This window comes from Lichenostomus cassidix, chromosome 1 (genome assembly GCF_008360975.1).
Source record: "Lichenostomus cassidix isolate B80296 chromosome 1, HeHo_3.0, whole genome shotgun sequence".
Lineage (NCBI taxonomy): Eukaryota > Metazoa > Chordata > Aves > Passeriformes > Meliphagidae > Lichenostomus > Lichenostomus cassidix.
In genome coordinates this window covers 12,868,813-12,887,580 of record NC_139479.1, presented here as the reverse complement: position 1 = coordinate 12,887,580, position 18,768 = coordinate 12,868,813, and the positions used below count along the sequence as shown (strand labels likewise).

General features: G+C 37.6%; 1 protein-coding gene across 2 annotated transcripts in view; it reads right to left on the bottom strand.

Annotated features, from left to right (window-relative positions):
* Positions 1–254: 254 nt before the first annotated feature.
* The window catches only part of APOO (apolipoprotein O), a 28,197-nt gene continuing 9,683 nt past the window's right edge, over positions 255–18,768 (bottom strand). Inside the window, exons 5-9 of one of the 2 annotated variants that reach the window (XM_085050465.1) lie at positions 18,017–18,112; positions 15,981–16,072; positions 10,893–11,000; positions 3,363–3,458; positions 255–570 (exon numbers count right to left, since the gene is read on the bottom strand). In XM_085050465.1, the coding sequence (XP_084906591.1) occupies positions 3,390–3,458; positions 10,893–11,000; positions 15,981–16,072; positions 18,017–18,112 (365 nt within the window). In that variant the 3' untranslated portion in view covers positions 255–570; positions 3,363–3,389. The remainder of the gene's footprint in view (positions 571–3,362; positions 3,459–10,892; positions 11,001–15,980; positions 16,073–18,016; positions 18,113–18,768) is intronic. The other variant, XM_085050473.1, reaches the window with a different exon arrangement.

Genomic DNA, 18,768 nt, shown 5'->3' with positions numbered 1-18,768 from the left:
TCCCGCTGGCACTGATGAGGCAGAGGACTTGTATAGAAAGGAGGGGGGGAATCAGACAAAACACAAGAGTCATTGTAACTGCTCCCATTCCTAACTCTATGAGCTCATGTTAGCCAAAACATCCTACTACTTTCAGCTTCTCCCCACTGGTAAAAAACATAGGCACTGTCAACACCACCTCGAGAACCTTTCACACTGTGCAAACATCACATCTGTGAGTTTAAAGAAGAGAGGAGGAGGGAAAAAAAGGACCATTTTGTGTAACTGGAATTTTATTTTATATATAAATAATAAAGAGACTGAGGGATTTTGAGACTTGCTACTTGCAATGTTGATCCTGCAATGGGACAAGCATGGGCAGACTTGAGTCCCACTGCAGAACAGAGGATGAAGTCTCAAGCCTGACCCAAAACACGTAGTGTCCTTTCACAGAAGCCATACCAGAAGCCTGAGCAGCAGATCATCAGACTGTCCTGAGGCAGAAGGCAGATTAATCACATTCAAAATGGATTCAGATGGTTTTCATCTTGTTCTTGGGAAATTGTTGCTCATATCTAAATTTTTATTCACCTATAGCCAAAGAAAGGGGACAGAGGTTAAGGGGGAGAGGGAAGGAGGGAGAAAGCAGAATTAAATTTATCACAGGCCTTTTCTTTCCATTTTAAAAGTGCAATTAAAACTTTTTTCTTTGATGTGGCAAGCTGATCAAAATCTGTTTGAGGAACATTCTCAATACCAATTTGCTTGCAGTAGAGATATTTAACTCTTCATATTACTGACATTAGAGCACTCATGATCATGTCTGTTGTAGAGAACTTGATTCCCATAGTTGAACTAAATGGGAATAAAAAAGAGAAAGAACACTTCACAGCAACCAAACACCAACTGGAATCTTGTATAATAAACCAACTTTCTCAAAAAGAATTCTTGAATTCCAATCAAATGTATATCTTCCTAATCTTACTCTGGTGTAAGACTGGGGCAATATAACTCAAAGAAATGAAATTACATAAATATAGATGTGGAACAGAGTGAAAATGAGATATGCTATCTTTGTGGAAAAACACAAAACCCTGTCACTTCCATGCAACTCCAAAACACAACAGCTGGATAAAATTAAAGCTTGTTTCTTCCACAGTGGGATGTGGTTTGAGCTGAAGTTTGCATATAATTTTTGATGAGAAACAAACTATAATAAAGGAGGTGCAACACTGCTGGGTTTTGGAATAGAGAAATATGTTGTTGTCTCCAAACCGATATGATTTTGTCCTTGGCTGACCATTCACAGTTCAGAGACCCATGCTGTGGCAAATCATTGAGGAAATAGGATTGTCTTTATTTTTGTAACCACATTCAACTAGGAATATTACCAACAGTTGAAAATGCAATGGGACTTTCAGGACTGATCTCATCCAGAATAAAAAGATGTATCTTTTAAAAGATCACAGCAGTGTTCTCCAACCTTTGGGATCACCCAGGTCCAACAAAACATCTGGACTTGGGTATGGAGTTAAATTACTGGATTTGATTTCAAGCAAAAGTAACAAATTGCCACCCCCGCAGAACAGCTGAACTTGATCCTGAATTGAACTTTCACCATCTGGTTGCTCTAGGTCAAAAACCCAGCAGTCCCCTTCACGTGTCTCCTCCAGAAACAACATGAGATGAAGCACATAGGTTTCAAAACCAGGAGCATCCAGGTACTTCAAGCTCCTGGGTAATTTATCTTCACTCTCTTATAATCTTCCCCAAATAAAGGAAAATGTGCCTGAAGCAAAAGGCTGACATTTCAAAAACTGATTGAGGGCCTAATAGAAATAATAATCACAGAAAGAAATTCTAAAATACAACTTATTTATGGATTTCTGTTTGTAATGTACCTTGATATTTGTGCAGTGTCACAAACTAAAGTTCAGTTTTCTTGGCTTCTTATTTAGTAGCTCTGTCCTAGTTGACAATAAGCAAGGCTTTTCTTCCTCTTGGTTTTCTTAGGATTCTTTACATTAAAAATATTTTAAAATCCTCCTATTATTTTTCAGTTTTTATTTTACATGGCCATTTTACAAACTGCTTGGAAAACATGTATTCTTAAAGATGATATTCACAGATCTTAAGGAAAAACTAAGGTACTCAGTACACCAGTCTATCAACAACCTCACATCGCTGTTGTGAGCATTAGCTATAGCAATTAAAAACACATTAAGGGAGCCAGCATTAAAAACTAGGTTTGCTCTTAAAGCTGCCCATGTAACAGTGGAACACTGCTGCTCAGCAGATGGGTGCATTCCACCACATCTGCAAACATATGTGACTAATGGTGATGCATAGAAAAAGAAATTGGTTCTGTTTGCCAGATCTGGACTCTATTTACACAGTTGGCAGTAAGGAAAAAAAAATTTCTGACGAACTGAATACTGCATAAAAAATGATGAGGAGTCCCTACAATGCCAGGATCGCTTTCTGATGAAAAGTAAGTTTTAACATGATGCAAAAATAGTACAGGGCAAAGAGAAGCAAGTAGAAAACATGTTCAGAAGAGACATTCTTTATCAACTGATAACAGAGCAGACATCTGACATTTTGTGCTAAATGATGTCCCATTATGTTATAATTATTTGTAATAAGCCTCAAATACAGAGCAATTTCTATCCTATGAAACCAAACCATCATAAAGTCAAGAGGATGTTTCTGTTTTGCTTTTCATGAGACTGTAACCATAGGACTTGTTTGAGTTTAGAACACAGCCCCGAGGCCAAGTCAGAAACAGAACTGGTATCTCAACTCAAGTTTCTGCCTTGGAGAACTCAGAAATGCTGCCTCCATTTCCTCCATCTTTTGTTCCCAACAGGACTCATTTGGGAGCTCCATTAACATGAAAGGTCAGGCACACCGTGGACTGTCACAGGCTGTAAGGCAATGCTGCACCCTGGCACTGACAAATCTTTAGAAAAAACTTAGCAGGGAAGAGGTTCCTTTCCCCACCTTAATACTTGTATAAGTGTGACAAAAAAGGAAAAGAGGTTTTTGGTAGAGGGGGCAGAAATGGGAAGAAGAAAAAGGAAATAAAAGGCCAAAACCAACCAACACTATGATCACATGGCTTTGCTCAATTAATTCAGAACCCTTCAAGAAGACATGTATTTTCTTGTTATGCTCTAAAGATGAAGAATTTGGATTCTTTAACTTAAATAGTGTTAAGGAGCACACACATTCTTGACAAATTTTAGGCCAAATAAAATGATCTGTCCCCACTTTCCTCATCATTATGAAGAAGACAACTACAAGTCAAACTTGCAAATGTTCAGCTTTTCCAAATTACTCTGATGCTTAGCCACAAAATATTACCAGTCTTTATCCTTTACCTGTTTGATGCCAGGTGATGCAGCATTCTACTTCTGGGCTTGCTCTTTATTTGAAGCAGCATGGACTTCCAGGGGCTTGTCACCCACTGCATCACCCTTAAGGAAGAAAAAATGTGGAAAAAAATTCAATTGAAGCAATCCATGATTAATGTTTTTGTCAGAACAGAAACCCTCTTCAAAAGCTGAAACAAAAATGTCTCGCAAAATCAAGTGGTTCATGAGACTAATTCAGTATAATACACTCAAATATGATCTACCAAACACTTTCTAGACTTTACTCTTCCTGTAGTTAGCCAAGCAATTAAAGGATTTGAAAGAACAAGTAGCTCAACAGAAGTGCTTTAATTGACTCATTTTGCCTGTACTAATAACAGAGGATGAATACCCACAGAGTAGTTGCTATTTTGCATTCTCTGAATTCTGTGTGGATTTATACAATAGGTCTCTTTTAGCACATATCCTTTTAGAGAGTGTTCTCACACTTTCCCCAACATAAATGACAGAAATCAAAGAATGAAGAGAAGCTTGTTACAGGGTCTGGTCTATCTATTTGCCAAGATGCTATAACAAACAGGCATTTGATTATAGCTTTAAATAGATATCAATAAAAAATACTTAAAGGGCCACACACATGGCTTGGGGACCGAAGCACATGACATACAAGGACAGGCTGAGATGAGGGTCTGTTCGGACTTGTGAAGACCAGACAAAGGGGGAACCTAAACCCTATCCACAGTTCCTTAATGGCCATTTACATATTTGGAAGAGCCAGGCTCTTCTCAGAGGTTCACATCCAAAGGACAGGGAGAAAAGAACAGAGGAGCATGGCAAATTTCTCTTAGATCACAGGGCAAAAAATTATAAATATATCACACCACCAATCATTGGAGCAGCTATTCCAGAGAACTTTCTAAATCTCCATCCCTGGAAATATTCAGCACACGACTCCACAAGGCCTGAACTACCAAATCTAATTTTGAAATAGTCTCTCCTTTGAACAGGGGGTTGGGTGAAATGATCAGCAGTGACACCCACCCTCAATTGTTCTTAAATTCTACACATGGAAATTAAATGGCATTTCCTCTTTATTCTAGGAAGCTATTTTTACCAACATGACTTAAATAAGATGACTGGTGACAGCTAACATGGCTTCACTAATGGCAAAGTGTGCCTAACAAATCTGGTGGCCTTCTACAACAGGGTTACAGCAGTGGGGGATGAGGGAAGAGTGACTAATGCCATCTACCTGAACTTGTGCAAAGCACTTGACCCTGTCCTGCAGGACATCCTTGTCTCTAAATTGAAGAGACATTGATTTGATGGATGGACCACTCGGTGGATAAGGAATTAGCTGGATGGTCACACTCAGAGCTGCAGTCAACAGTTTGATGTCTGAGTGGAAACCAGTGGCAAGTGGTGTTCCTTAGGGCTCAGTGCTGGGACTGGTGCTGTTTAACATCTTTGTCAGCATCAGAGACGTGGCATTGAGGACACCCTCAGCAAGTGTGCCAACAACAGCAAGCTGTGCTGCAGTCAACATGCTAGAGGGATGGATGTCATCCAGACGGATTGTGACAGGCTTGAGAGGTGGGCCCCTGCAAACCTCATGAAGCTCAGCAAGGCCAAGTAGAAGATCCTGTACCTTGGTCAGGACAACCCTAAGCCCAAACACAGGCTGGGCAAAGAATGGAGTGAGTGAGAACAGCCCTGGGATTGCTGGTGGATGAGAAGCTCAACATGACCCAGCAATGTGCCCTTGCAGCCCAGAAACCAATCGTGTCCTGGCTGCATCACCAACAGCGTGGGCAGCAGCTCTGCTTCACTCTTGGAAGACCCACCAGGAGTGCTGTGTCCAGCTCTGGAGCCCATGACATAACAAGTATGTGGACTTGTAGGAGCAAGTCCAGAGGAGGCCAGGAAGATGAGCAGAGGGCTGGAGCACCTCTTCTACAAAGACAGGCTGAGAGTTGGGATTGTTCAGCCTGGAAAAGAGAAGGCATTGGGAAAACTTCTAGAAGCTTTCCAGTACCTAAAGGGGGCTACAAGAGAGCTGAAGAGAGATTTTTCACAGCGGCATGTAGTGACAGGACAAGTCGAAGTGGCTTCAAACTGAAAGAGGGCAGGTTTGGACTACATATTGGAAGAAATTCTTTATTATGAGGGTGGTAAGGCACTAGCACAGGTTGCCCAGAGAGGTTGTTGACATCCCATCCCTGGAAGTGTTCAAGGCCAGTGAACAAGGCTCTGAGCAGACTGGTCTAGTGGAAGCTGCTCCTGCAGGGGGTTGGAACCAAGTGATCTTTAAGATCCCTTCCATCCCAAACAGTTCTATGATTCTATAATGCTAAATGTGATGGAAAATGTAACAAAAGAAGCCAGAAGAGACTGGGAAACATTTCGAAGAATGGGCAAAAGTTATACATCACAAATTAAACACACTAAAGTACAAAGTCTATGCAATCCTGCACATGCTGTGCTGGAGCTATGGACTCAATATATCAAAATTAAATTATGAAGCTATTTCTTAAATGTCTTATTCAAAAATGCCTAGCAAGACCTTTAAAGGTAATTCTTTCTTTCAAAAACCCATTTTGTTTTGATTACTACCCTGGATATTTCATAGTAGAGGAAATCACAACTACAAACCACACCCATTTCAAAATAATGATCTACTCTGTAATTTGCCTGTACAGGAACTTGTAAGTTATGATATATTGCTAAAATTTACAATGAATAATCTGACTAACGATGCCTCATCTCAGGGTTTACACAATCCTGAACAAATGAACTAAAAATAAGCTCCTCACAGAGAAGTCTGTGTTTTTCCAGTTTCTTGTTTTAACTTGTAAAAAGCAATCATTGTCTAGGTAAGTTGTTTTTTTTCATGATCCGAAAGAGGAAAACAATCAAAGCAAAACACACACAGACACAAGAAAACAGGGGTCTTGCTAAATTCCTTTGTTTCTATGAGCTCAGGAGATCTCATCACAGGGCTTGCCTTCAGTAGAACTATTAAGCCTGCGTTATTTAATTCAAGGCAATCCACTGATAGACTATCATTCCTCACACAAGATCATTTGATGAATTAGAAATTAAGAAGTTTTTAACACCATGCACTGTATATGCCCACTGTGTAAACAGTGAACCTAAGTTAGACTGCTCAAGCAGTAATGTGAGTTAGCCAGAAAAGGACTTCCAGTGGCACAAGCACACACAGTTTTACAAAAAAGTCCTCTAGCACACTCAAAACCAGGTCAGAAGCAAAAAATGAGTTTAGATCAATGACTCAGAAAACAGGCTTCCTCTGTGCCAGGGTACCCTCTCATAACTAGAAGCAGAAACACATTCAAGACAGTCTTTCTACTTTCTGGCTCAACACAACCACTCCGTAACAAATCTGAGTGGCCAGAGGAGTTCACGCATCAGAGCTCTATCCCACAGCAGAAGAGGAAATATTTTTCATTCTTGTGTTTCTGACTGTTTCAAGTGAAAGGTGACTGATAAGAATTCTCCATAACACATTCATTATAAAATGTTCGATACATTGGGAGTCCTTGGCATTTAAAAAAACCCAAAACATTATTCGAAACTAAAAATAACACTGGAACTAAGGGGACTGTACAGTTTCAGTAAAGGAGTGATTAAAAAACATCCCAACTTAGCTCACACAGTATCTAACAGAGATACATTGAGCCCTGAACTTTAAACAACAAACTTTACAAAAAACCCACTGTGATTACTCTGAAAATTTTCCCTCCATACAAAGACAAAAGACCCCAAAGCAAACTAGATAAATGTCAAACCTCCAAACGTGTGACGCCTTTTTCCCCTACGTTACAGCCAAGCCAGGTGCAGAAGTTTCTGTTGCTACCTCAGAAGTATTGCAGATGGTGAGACCCTTTTACACTAAACTTAGAAATGATAACTTCAAAGGTATGTAAGGTATACATCTCTTATGTTTATGAACACTCTTAAAATGGAAAGTTTGGCCACCAGAAGAAAAAAGGCAGCTGCAAAAGAAAAACAAAAGCTCACCTGGGCTCACATATTAATAATTTACCTTCTGGCCTCTTGTTTACAATGTATTGCTTGGAGTAAAGAGAATATCACTGTCTTACCTTATTCATCCTCCCCCAGTCAATCACTAACTTTTTCTTTTATTTAAGTTGACCTTGAACTTAACTCTCACAAAAATATGAAGTACTTTCAAAAATGTTGCTCTAAGTTGCCCTTAAAGAGACCAACTTTTTGCAAAGTGGATTCTTTCTGTCCATCCCACTCTTCTAAAACATCTACATTCCCCACTGCCCATACTAAGGATCTATTCCAAAAGAAGTAATATTTCTTACAAGTTTATACTATTGTTGTTCTTACTACCAAATAATAAAAGAAGGGCATGTGACAGGAAACAGCATTTCCTGCCTGAAGTAGATGTTTGTCTTTTAGTTCAGATGACCAAATTTTTGCCTGCCTGTTCAGAAGCTACCAAAGCCAAGTCTTACAAGTATTTTCTGCAGAAAGAACCTCTCTCAGCTGCTTATGCTGTGTTTTAAAACATGACCAAAACCAAGTCACTTAAAAACTCTCTTAAAACACAATTTAAGGTTTGTTATGGTCACAATCCATGATGCTGATAGTACAGCTTCCCACTCAAAACACTGACACTACAATTTTCACCAGAGCTTTCAGGTGAGGAAGGTTCTGGTCCACTATTTCCTTGACACTTGCTCTGAGCAAGTGCAGGAAATCAGCCAAAGCTGAGCCCTCTTTGCACCTGGAAACACTCTGTAGCCAACCAGCACTTAATAAAATACCCAGAGATAGCCATAGAAATAGTTTTAAAATATTTATATATTTTACAAGTGTAGTAAATTCATTTGGGTTTAAAATTGTATGTGTATTAGTTATGTATATTAGTATTGCTAAGTCCCTGGTAGTGTCCACCAGCACACCAGAAAGGAATGGAAACTAAATAATATGCCATAAAAGTTTCTCTCAGTCTCTGAGGCTGAGGGAAATTAGTTTTCTGAGAGATCTTATTACTAGCTGGGCCAAAGTGGGAAAGAGCAAACACAAGAAAGGAACAAGGGCTAAAAAGAAGGGTGTATTTAGAGCTGCAGTGCCATTCTGCTTTTACACAATTTGGCCAATTCAGTAAAAACAAGGGGTGCCCAATTCAATGTTGCAGGAAGAGAAAGAATCCAAAATTGTTAAAAATATAGCAAAAATCTTTGAATCATATAGGGACAAGACAAAGTGAGAAGTGGAGAAAATTGTTTTTCTACATGCTTCAGTTTTAGGAGAAAGATTTTTTCCTGACATCCTAAAGAGCTGCATCCTTCAACAGCATATTAAAAACCTTTATCTGACTGCCTTGCTGTGTGGAGGGGCTGCAGCCACAGTGTTTTGAAATGTAGGCACAGAAGGTCCCAGAATTCATCTTTCTTGGCGGAAGTCAGAATTCAGTTGATATGACCTCAGTTTGGCACAGGTTTTTGTTTCATAAAACCTTCAGAAAATTAACATACCACATCTATTTTAATGACATCTTGTTGCACAAACATGAAGTTATGCACAGCTGTGGTACCTATGACTATCAAACAAATTATGAGCAATGTAATAAATTAACAGAAGCCAAGAAGAGCCACCCATATATTGCTTGACTATTTGCAAGAATCCTTTGTGTAGCAACAGGAAAGTGCTGGAGTAAATGTCACAAAAACAAAAATAATATCTTTTGCTCTGGCATGGTTTCACGAAATGGGTTACATCTGCTGCAGCAACAACTCAAGAGTAACATTTAGACAGACCTGTCTTCACTAGTTAAGGAATCTGGCTGCCTAGCATGACAATAAGAAATATGTACACAAAAGCAACCAAATTCTTTCACAGGGCTGTCAAATTAAGACAGAATCTATCCCAGAATGCTTTGCCAATTTTAGTACATGATAGTTAAGAGCATTTTCTTCCATGACACTTCTGTATCAGTAAAAACTTCCAATAAAAAGTGCAACTTAAACGGAAATGTTTGTGCTTGAAAAGTTGATACTGATTTGGTGGTGCTAATAAACCATATGAAACAAACCAAAACAAACCCACTCCTACCCACCCAAATTCTCAGCTATGCATTTTGTGTGGTTTCACCAACCCAGGCCAAAGGAAGCTTCAGAACAAACTTCTTCCATTAGGAACACTTCTCAGTCCACATTCTAGACAAAAGCATGTGACTTTTTAGAGCTGCTGTTCAGCTCTCTGCACACCAGGGAGACAATACCCTCTCTTTAATAACTTCGAGGACAAAGCACCAGCAAAGCTGTTTGCCTCATGGTAAGAGATCCATGAACATGGGAAATGCAGGCAGTTTCATCAAGTGGGTACTGTTTCTTCATTTGAGTCACAGGGTTTTTCTATCTTGTCTAATCCATCAAGTTACATAGCAACAGCTCACACTGACAGTATCTGAACAATGAAATTAACTTCAGGAGGACACCAATCAATTGGCATTTTGCTCCTTTGTGCAAGCAACGCGTTTTGGCAACTAAGGGGTACGATCTAAAGATTCTGCAAGGAGGAAGAGAAAGAAGTGTGTTTACTCAGTGGTCTCTGCAATTCTGCATGCTGTTTGTTTTTCTGCTGAGGTAGCAAGTGCTTGAATAAGCCTTGTAATAAGATGAAAGTGTCAAAAGCTTTTGCCTTCCAATAACAACCATGTGTTTCCTTTTGAAAACGTAAGACACAAAAAATAAAAAGTTCAGCTGTTTTTTGTTAATGCTGTCAGTTTGTCTTTCTGAGATATTTAAGATTGCCTTTTTTTTTTTAGTTTCTTTTTGACAGCCTAGGTTTTAGGAAAGGTACAGAATGACTAACTAACCTTTGTTTATTCAAGTACATTTACTGAAGTGCCTTGGGCCAATGCAGGATGAGTATCCACTGATGAAAGTCTCCACTGTCAGAAGACTCAGCAATTGCAGGACACGTGGGCATTTCTCCAACCCAGCTTGTTTGAAGCTAGTCCTACACCCAGCCCTACCTTGGGAACTCAGTCCCCTCCCCGCAGTCAATTCAAGTGCAATAGCCTCTCCAAAACATCTCTCTCTCAGTCACAGTGAGCTTTGAGTGAATTTAAAACCACAGAAGCTTTATATTACACACTCAAATTTCTTTAAGCAACAGATTAAAAAAAAAAATCCCTAAAAACCTTACAGGCTTTCCCAGGCACACATTTAATCAACTTGATCAGTTCTCCAGTCTCTCATACTGTGCTTCACTAAGCCATCAACATATATTTCCTAGAAGACTGTTTGCTTCTCTGTATCAGATTCTACTAAAAGAAACTTCCAAACAGCAGTTCTGAAAGTTTAACTTGAAGTAAGCCCAATGTTTTTCCACAGTTTATAAAGAGAGAATGAAACATTTCTCTTCAGAAATAAAGGCAAAGTCATGGGTGGAAAAAAAACCACTATTGTTTGTAAATTTTTTGGCTGAAAATGCAGTGGTAAATTCAGAAATCAACTTCCTCAGACTTCTTACCTTATCACTTTTTTCCCCTGATTTCTTCTTCTTAGGACTATCCTTCCAAAGAGATTCTACAGCAATATATCCTTGGAGACTCCAGTCATAGAGCTGTGTGCCAGCAACCTTTGAAACAAAAGTTTTTAGAAAGCATGAACTTAATGATCTGGAGAATCTTGCTTCTTATTTAAGTGGGAAAAGTCTCAAAACACAAGATATTTAATTCTTCCTGTTTAAGCTCAGGATGTACAGCATTAATAAACATCTTGGAAAAAAAATGTCACATGAGGAATAAGAAAAAACAGCATGCTAAAAACCTGTTTGAAGACTGCCTGAAAATATATCTGTACAAACAGGAGTGGAATGATGCTGCATTGAAACAATGCTGGTTTTCTTAGTATTTGACACTGAGCATAATTAACATATGCAAAGTATTTCTTAATTTGACCATACCTATTTCAAAGACCAAAATAAACCCTACTTAGTTTGTCACTATTTTGCAATTTTAGATTTTCTTTTTGTTTGTTGTTTAGAACTTGATGAAAGATGGCTGTAATGAATAACTAGCTGTCAACTCCCAGAATGGAACACAGCTGGGAAAAACTGTATTTGCTGTATTACAACAACAGCTATTTTATGACAAGTAAAGGCCCTAACTCTAATAAATCAGCATCCCTTGTCCCTTGAGTCATTGAACTGTAAGATTCATAGCACCCTTTAAAACTAAAGTGTCAAGTTTTTGTAGCAAGGCTCAGGTCTATACTAACTTTCATATCACTATCAGTTTCTACATGAGAAACAGCAAAATGGACAATCTGTCCAACTAAACAGCTATTAAACTAAAAAAACTGTATGAAATTAAGAACTAAGAAAGTATTTCCCTATCTTCTACAGCAGGCAAAGCTGGAAAACCCAAACTCTGAGAAAAGGCTAAGTGTAAATGTTTCTGAAACAGTGTTCTGATGTTTCTGAAACAGTTTCTTCCAGTCTACATCAATTCACTGCTTGGAGATTTCCTGAGCCAGAGGTGATTTTTATGCATGCAAAAAGGCCCAAGGAAATTTCCCTTCTATGAACTTTTTGAACAAGCTTTCAAGGGGAAGTGCAAATTTTTAGCATCCCTGTGCCAACTGGTTCTACTGCTGGGTACACAAGGTGTGAGGAGCCACTTCCCCTTGTTTGTCTGATTTGTAATCAGCAAGACTGATTACACCAGTTACTACACAATGGTACAAGGATGTGCTTCTGGGCAGAGACAATGTGCTACTTCTCAAAAGAGGCTACTGAATAAACAGAATTAAAAGAAAACAAACCCAACTCAGCAACTACACCTCCAAGTCACAACTAAATCCAAAACGTAGGCTGTCTTAAATACAAAGCATCCTTTTTGTCACCATATCTGACCAATTACTTTGGTTTTAAGCAAGTCCACTGGGATGCACAGGTTTTTCTTAATAGCTGAAAGTGATAAGGGTCATTAGAAAAAAGCACATCAACTGAACCAGTTTAGTCTCCAAAATCACTCAATTTAAATATTACAGCTATAGATTATTTTGGTTTTCAGTATCAGGAGTGATTATTCTCAAGCATTTCAATAAACTAAGTTTGCTCATCTGAAGAGATGGTGATCCCTTGTGCAAACAGTACAAAATGTCCAGGACTGAAAAATAATCACAATAAACAAAGCGGGAGTTTTGTCTGCAATGCTACTTAGGACACAACTACCAACATAAAATGAAAAAAAACAACTACTTGTAGGCTATTTTTTGTTTCTGCTTAAAAAGACTCCATTAAAATACTTTAAACCACACTAAATGCTTAACAGTACAAACTAAAAAATATTCTCATTATAGGGGTCCTATGACCAAGTGATTTATGAATTGCATTAAATGAGAAACTGGTCATTCACGTTGCTAGATTAAGTAGCTACATCACAAGGTACAGCAACCCAGACAGTTTAGTCTGCCAAAACCAACCTTTGTTTCACCAGTGCACAAACCCAAGAGCTAGGAACCACACACACTTTCACAGTTGAAAAATAGAGTTCTAGGCAGACTGTAAGTGCAAGCTACAAGGTCAATGTGCTAAAATACCATCACTGTTGAATGCAGCACTGCAAGTAGGTTTGTGCGCTAAAGTCTGAACAAACAAGTCAGATCGAGTGGTTCTCAACAGGGATTCTGAAAGCCTGAGGTGCCCATGGGCCACCAACACCCATACTGGGCACTACTGGGGCAGCACCAGTGGCCTCCAAGGCCTGATGTCCATGTAAATGAGCTTCCTTATTTTAATTCCACATAGGACCATAAATTACTGACTACATTGGACGTTACACAGAACTACACACATACAGAACTTTAATTAGCAATTCTTCATCTACATTTCATGCTGGGAAACTAAACTGAGAATCCACTGGTTTTTTCTACATTTACACTGTTAACAAAGCAGTGGAAGTGCCATTTCACAAGCATTCGGCAGCAAACATGGATCAAGAGACCACAACTCCTGCTTTTCAAGTCACAGTTCCTGGAATCCTGTTCTGCTCTCAGCTGGGCCAGCACAACTGTTTATGCCTTATAGGCTGGACCGAGCAAGGGACAAGGTAAAGGTTCAAAAGACATAGAAATAATGTGCTTTGTTGTCAGAGAAACACAACTTGCATATTGGAAAGCATTTCTTTCTTTCAAGAAGAATGAAAGCATAACACACTGAACTTCAGTAAATTTGAAAGATTCAATAACAAAAGGAAAAATTTGATTCTAATGACAGAGTGATTTAAATAACTACATAATGGAATGTTCTTTCCAGATGGAAGATAAGCCACAGTAAATACAAAATATTTTGAATATATTATGATTTAGCTGGAAAGCAATACCATTCTAATTATAAAGTAGGGTTCCAGCAGAATAAAACAAACTTTAGTATTAAATTCAGTTCCTTTACCACATATAGTCTGACTGTTGGTCCAAAGTTATAAAAAGTAAAGTAATACTGGTAGCAAGGAAATAAATCCCTTACAAGTTGGTGATTTATTAGAATCATTACTAAAGCAAGAGAAAAAAAATAATAGTCTATGCATTTCTTCCATCTTCAGTTAGATGATTAGTGTCTGAAAACTACAGGTTATCAGCAACAAACCCTGTTGCTACAACTTCACTTAGGAATTCACACATCTTAATTAAAGAAAATTTTTACTTTCAGATGAATTAAGTGTTGGATCTCAACTACAAATACATTTTTCTAGGTTTATTTACAGCTCTCTACTGGAAAGTCTTAAATAAAAGGGGAAAGGAAACAAAACCCCACAAATTTAAAAAAAAAAAAAAAACAAAACCACCCAATGAAGAGAATTATACAACTGTAAAAGAAAAAGCGGTGATGAAGTACTTAGGCGTGAAAGAAAAATAAAAAGAACATAATATAAAAAAATAATTAATTAAATTTTATGTTCCAGAATTTCTTCTATATTGTTTTATTAACTTGGCAAGTGAGCTTTGTACTGCAGGCATCTCTTCTAGGTTTACAGACATTTTTTGAAAGGCTTATGAAACATTTTAAAATAATTAATAGAGAGGAAAATTTTTCCAATTTCAGATTAAAGCCTAAAAATTATGGATGGTAAGATATGATATGCTTAAAACTTTGCTTTTTTAAGAAAAGCACAAGATAGATTAGAGGAACCAAAACAGTATCCAGGATATTACTCTCCTCACAGAAGTTTCCAAATTCATACGTCTACTGTCCTGACCAAATCAACAAAGCTAAACCTATTCCAATCTCCTATCAGATTTTTCATTACAGTCAAACTAAGATCTGTGAATTAATCAAAGAGCAACCATGCACTTCAAAGTTCTCATAAAATAAACTAAGTATTGTGAAGCTGTTAGCACCAAATCCATAGTTAAGCCTGAATTGAGCTTCTTTAAAAACAGTAACATCAGTTTGAACAGCGTTCAATCGCTTCCCACTTCACTGTTCAGAAGACAAGTAGAATTTTAATACAGTTTCCAACAGAAATGTCTAAGCTTCTTAAATTTTGATGGGTTTTTTCCTGCCACTTGCATAATTTTCACTCTCTGAGAGAAAGTCAACAGAATTATCTATATTTACAGCATCTGAATCCTGGAAGCACTAAAAAAAGATTCCATCAAAGATAAGAGTACCACCATGCTGGCAGAGTTCAAACTCAGCAGTTTTGACTCTCCCTAAGTCAATGACCTTTCAGTTTTTAAAGAACATCATATGTTCTTGAGAATATCACATTACCTTTCTGACATATCAGATTTATTCACAAGTGGGCAATAACCAGATAGCAAATTTACCAAAGCCTGAAATATAAAGAATTTCTGACAGATGCATGTATTTGCACAGTGAATGGTTAAAAGCTGGATTTGAAACAGAAAGTGGTGGAGAACTGAGGAATCTGCCAGAACAACTAAGTGTGGACAGCAAGGCACATGATCTAACATCAGCAGGGGCTGCAAGCAATTCTATGGTCTCTTCAGTTCTTTCTCTCACAGGAAACTCACTTAAGCAACTGCAAGTTAACATGTTTCTTTTGTGCCTGAAACAACAAATCCATGAACAGGGAATGCATCCAATAAGTTTGCAGCAGAATTCTTACCCCATTCCAGAATGTGCATGCTATCTTTCTTAAAACCCAAACAAAAAATAAGCAGAAAATGTCAGTACCATTTATCTCAAGATGCTTAGATGACATCTCTGTAGAAACTTTTTTTCTTTCAAACACTGTTTTCATTTGTTCACAAGTTATTTCAGGCTTCCTTAGTATTTTAAGTAAACACACAAACTGTACTCACTTAGCATATTTATGTTAATTTAGTGTTACATGAGGTTAGAGATTCTGAAGGGAAATTATGTTCCTCTAACTGAAGACACTACTGCAGATGTTGGGAAAAAAAGTCACTAAAAGGTACATGTCTGCTTGTCTTTCAGCCCAGACTGCTCGTGCCTTGACAAAATAACTGTAATTTTGTTAAGTGCCACTAACATGGCTTTAGAAAATAGATGACCAGTTAATTTGAATCTAGGAGGCAACAATCAAAAGTAAAAGACACATCTCCAAAGAAAGGTATCATCACTGACCTTTGCAATAACAACCGCTTGCTGAGGGTAATACATGGCAGTACCAAGACCCATGAGAGCTGCAGGATACACTAACTTCTTTATTTTTGAGCCTGTTTTGTAAGAAAAAAAAAAAAACAAACCACAAACCATTGTTTGAGTATATGTTAACCAAGACAGTTGAATGGCCCTAACATTTTACTCATAAACAATTTTCTTAAATACCATTTACTGTATTTTCTCTTCCATCCTACCCCTGTTTCTTAAGAAACATAATTACTCTGATCAGTAGGGAGCCCCCTAATAGTTTGCTATCCTTTGTAAGCTTCACTATGATCATATCTTAGATTGATTGTGCACATATAATCCTTTGGACATAAACTGCTGATCAAGTCTGGAAGAAGGACTGGACCCAGCTGCACATAAGCTTCTCTGAGTGGGAGTCTTGAAAGGAGGAGGTTGTCTCTGAATCTTGTGACTCAAGAGGAGGATCCTTCCCAGACAGATCTGTCTGACCCTGTCCTCTATGCAGTAACTAATCAAGCATACCTCGCCATCAAATCTTTTTAAATCATTTCTTTATATCAATAAACACCTTGCTGCTGCTCTCCCACAAGTGAAGTGCATCACTCCATCTGCAACACGAGGTTAAAACTAATTATCTCCAATGGCATTTTAAACCAAGCTGGATGACTGCACAATATTCACATGAATAAACTTTGAATATCATATTCTCTACTTAGTGAGCAGCTGTGTATATTCAAGTGTTATGATTAGACCTGAAGGATTTTATCTGTACCTTCCAAGAGGGCAATTTTTCCACAGAGACAAAGTGGGGAAAGGATAAAAAAGTGGACTTTCTGTAGCATTAAAATTAAGGGGCACTTCCTTCTACATTTTGAATACTTCTAAAAGTAACAGTCATATTGTAAACTATAACCAGAAAAAAAGTTTTGCAATTATGGCTCCCACCCTAAAGGATCTACAAATTTAATATTTTTATCATGAGGTTAATCTTCCAATTCCAGTCTCAAGACTGCACTTTCCCTTCTCCCCTCATTTTGCTACAGTCATAAGTGATGGAAGCTGATCTCTGTCATTCATGATCATGCTACTCAAGAAACAGGAATTTGAAAAAAAAAGAAGTTCAAACAGTGAAGTTACCTCAATTTCATTTAAAAAAAATACACTAGGAAAAAGTAAAGTACCATTTTCACCAGCTTCTCTAGAAAATTAAATATTTTGAGGTGTGCTTGTAATTTCTACACAGCCAAGCACACACTTCCAGTTCAACACATTCAGGCCCCACAAAGACTTATTTTTGTCCAAACCATGTCCTCACTGGTATTTTAAATTGTACAGCTATAAAGTTCTGTTGCCTACATTTCACTGCATTAAGAATATCTCAACCTAAGCACAAAATACTTTTTCACACTTAACATTGCTTAAACTAACACTTCTTTCTATGAAAGCGTGAACATTTCTTCAACAAGTGTGATGAAATTAACTGTATCACTTTTCTGTAGTGCAAAATGTGCAGGTATTTATAGTACACCCAAAGTTCACAAGTCTATTTGCTGAATCACCATCTGCAGCAGTTCCATGCCTGGACACACAATATGTTGAAGGATCAAATATACAACTAATTGGACATGTATCATAGCTCAGGAATATCTGTATTTACCACAATTCATTCCTCTGTTAATAATTTACCATAATTCATTCCACAGTACCATATGTGATCAAGAACTTTAATAATTAAAAATATTTTTTGGCTAAAAAATACCAAGCCAGTCCTTTCCCATTTTTGTTATACTAAACTACAACTGGGAAATATAGAAGACTAGCAACAAATACAATATTGATAAAACAAAAATTGCTGCTTATTAAACACCTTTTCCATTAAGTTTCTTTATAACTGGAGGAAGACTGTAGAAACATGCTTGTACAGTTAAGTCAGATCTCATTGTCACAATTAAATATTAGTACCCTAAAACCCACAAATAAATTACTTATCCAAAATCATAACATAACCAGTTCAAATGGTTCCCACTTACCTCTAGCAAGAAACAATCCAATAATTCCAGCAAAACTTATCACACCAAGTCTTGGATAGAATCCAGCAGGAGGCTTTTGAAGAAATTCATAGCCCTCTGAAAAGAAGTCAGAACAAAGTGCTTTAATGTAATGTGAAAGTGTTTTTGTGATAAGGAATTATCAATACACGCTTGCAATTGTTACAAAACACAAAGAGTTATCAAAACACATTTAACTATCATGGCCATTTTGGATATGCTGGCAAAAAATTCAAAGCCTTTGAGATCTTCTCTACTGACACATGAATGAAACAGAACATTGTATTGTATTCACAAATTTTCATAGGAGCTTTGCCTTTGCTCCTGGGCCATCTGTTTTGTTTTGCTCTTATGCATCTCAATCACATCTTTTTCAAATTAGGGATAAAAACCTTTGCAAAATGGAATTTTACAGTTACATGTTAACAAGAATTAGTTTCACTAAAATACTGTACAAAAACCGAATCACAGAACAATGGAACGACACAGTAAAAACAAAGTGCACTCTAAGATGGGAGTCTGGTGGGGGAATGGAAAACTATGGAAAATCTTCCATGCAAACGAGTTCAAAAGACTGAAGCTGCTAAGTTTAAAGAAAAGAGATGCAGTATCTGAAATGAGCTCTACATAGCACCCATGCTCAGTCCTGGTAAGCACAAGTATGAAAGGATGCTCACAAAAATAAAAACAAGTAAAATTTATTTTGGATTAATTTAAAATTCTTAGGAGATCCA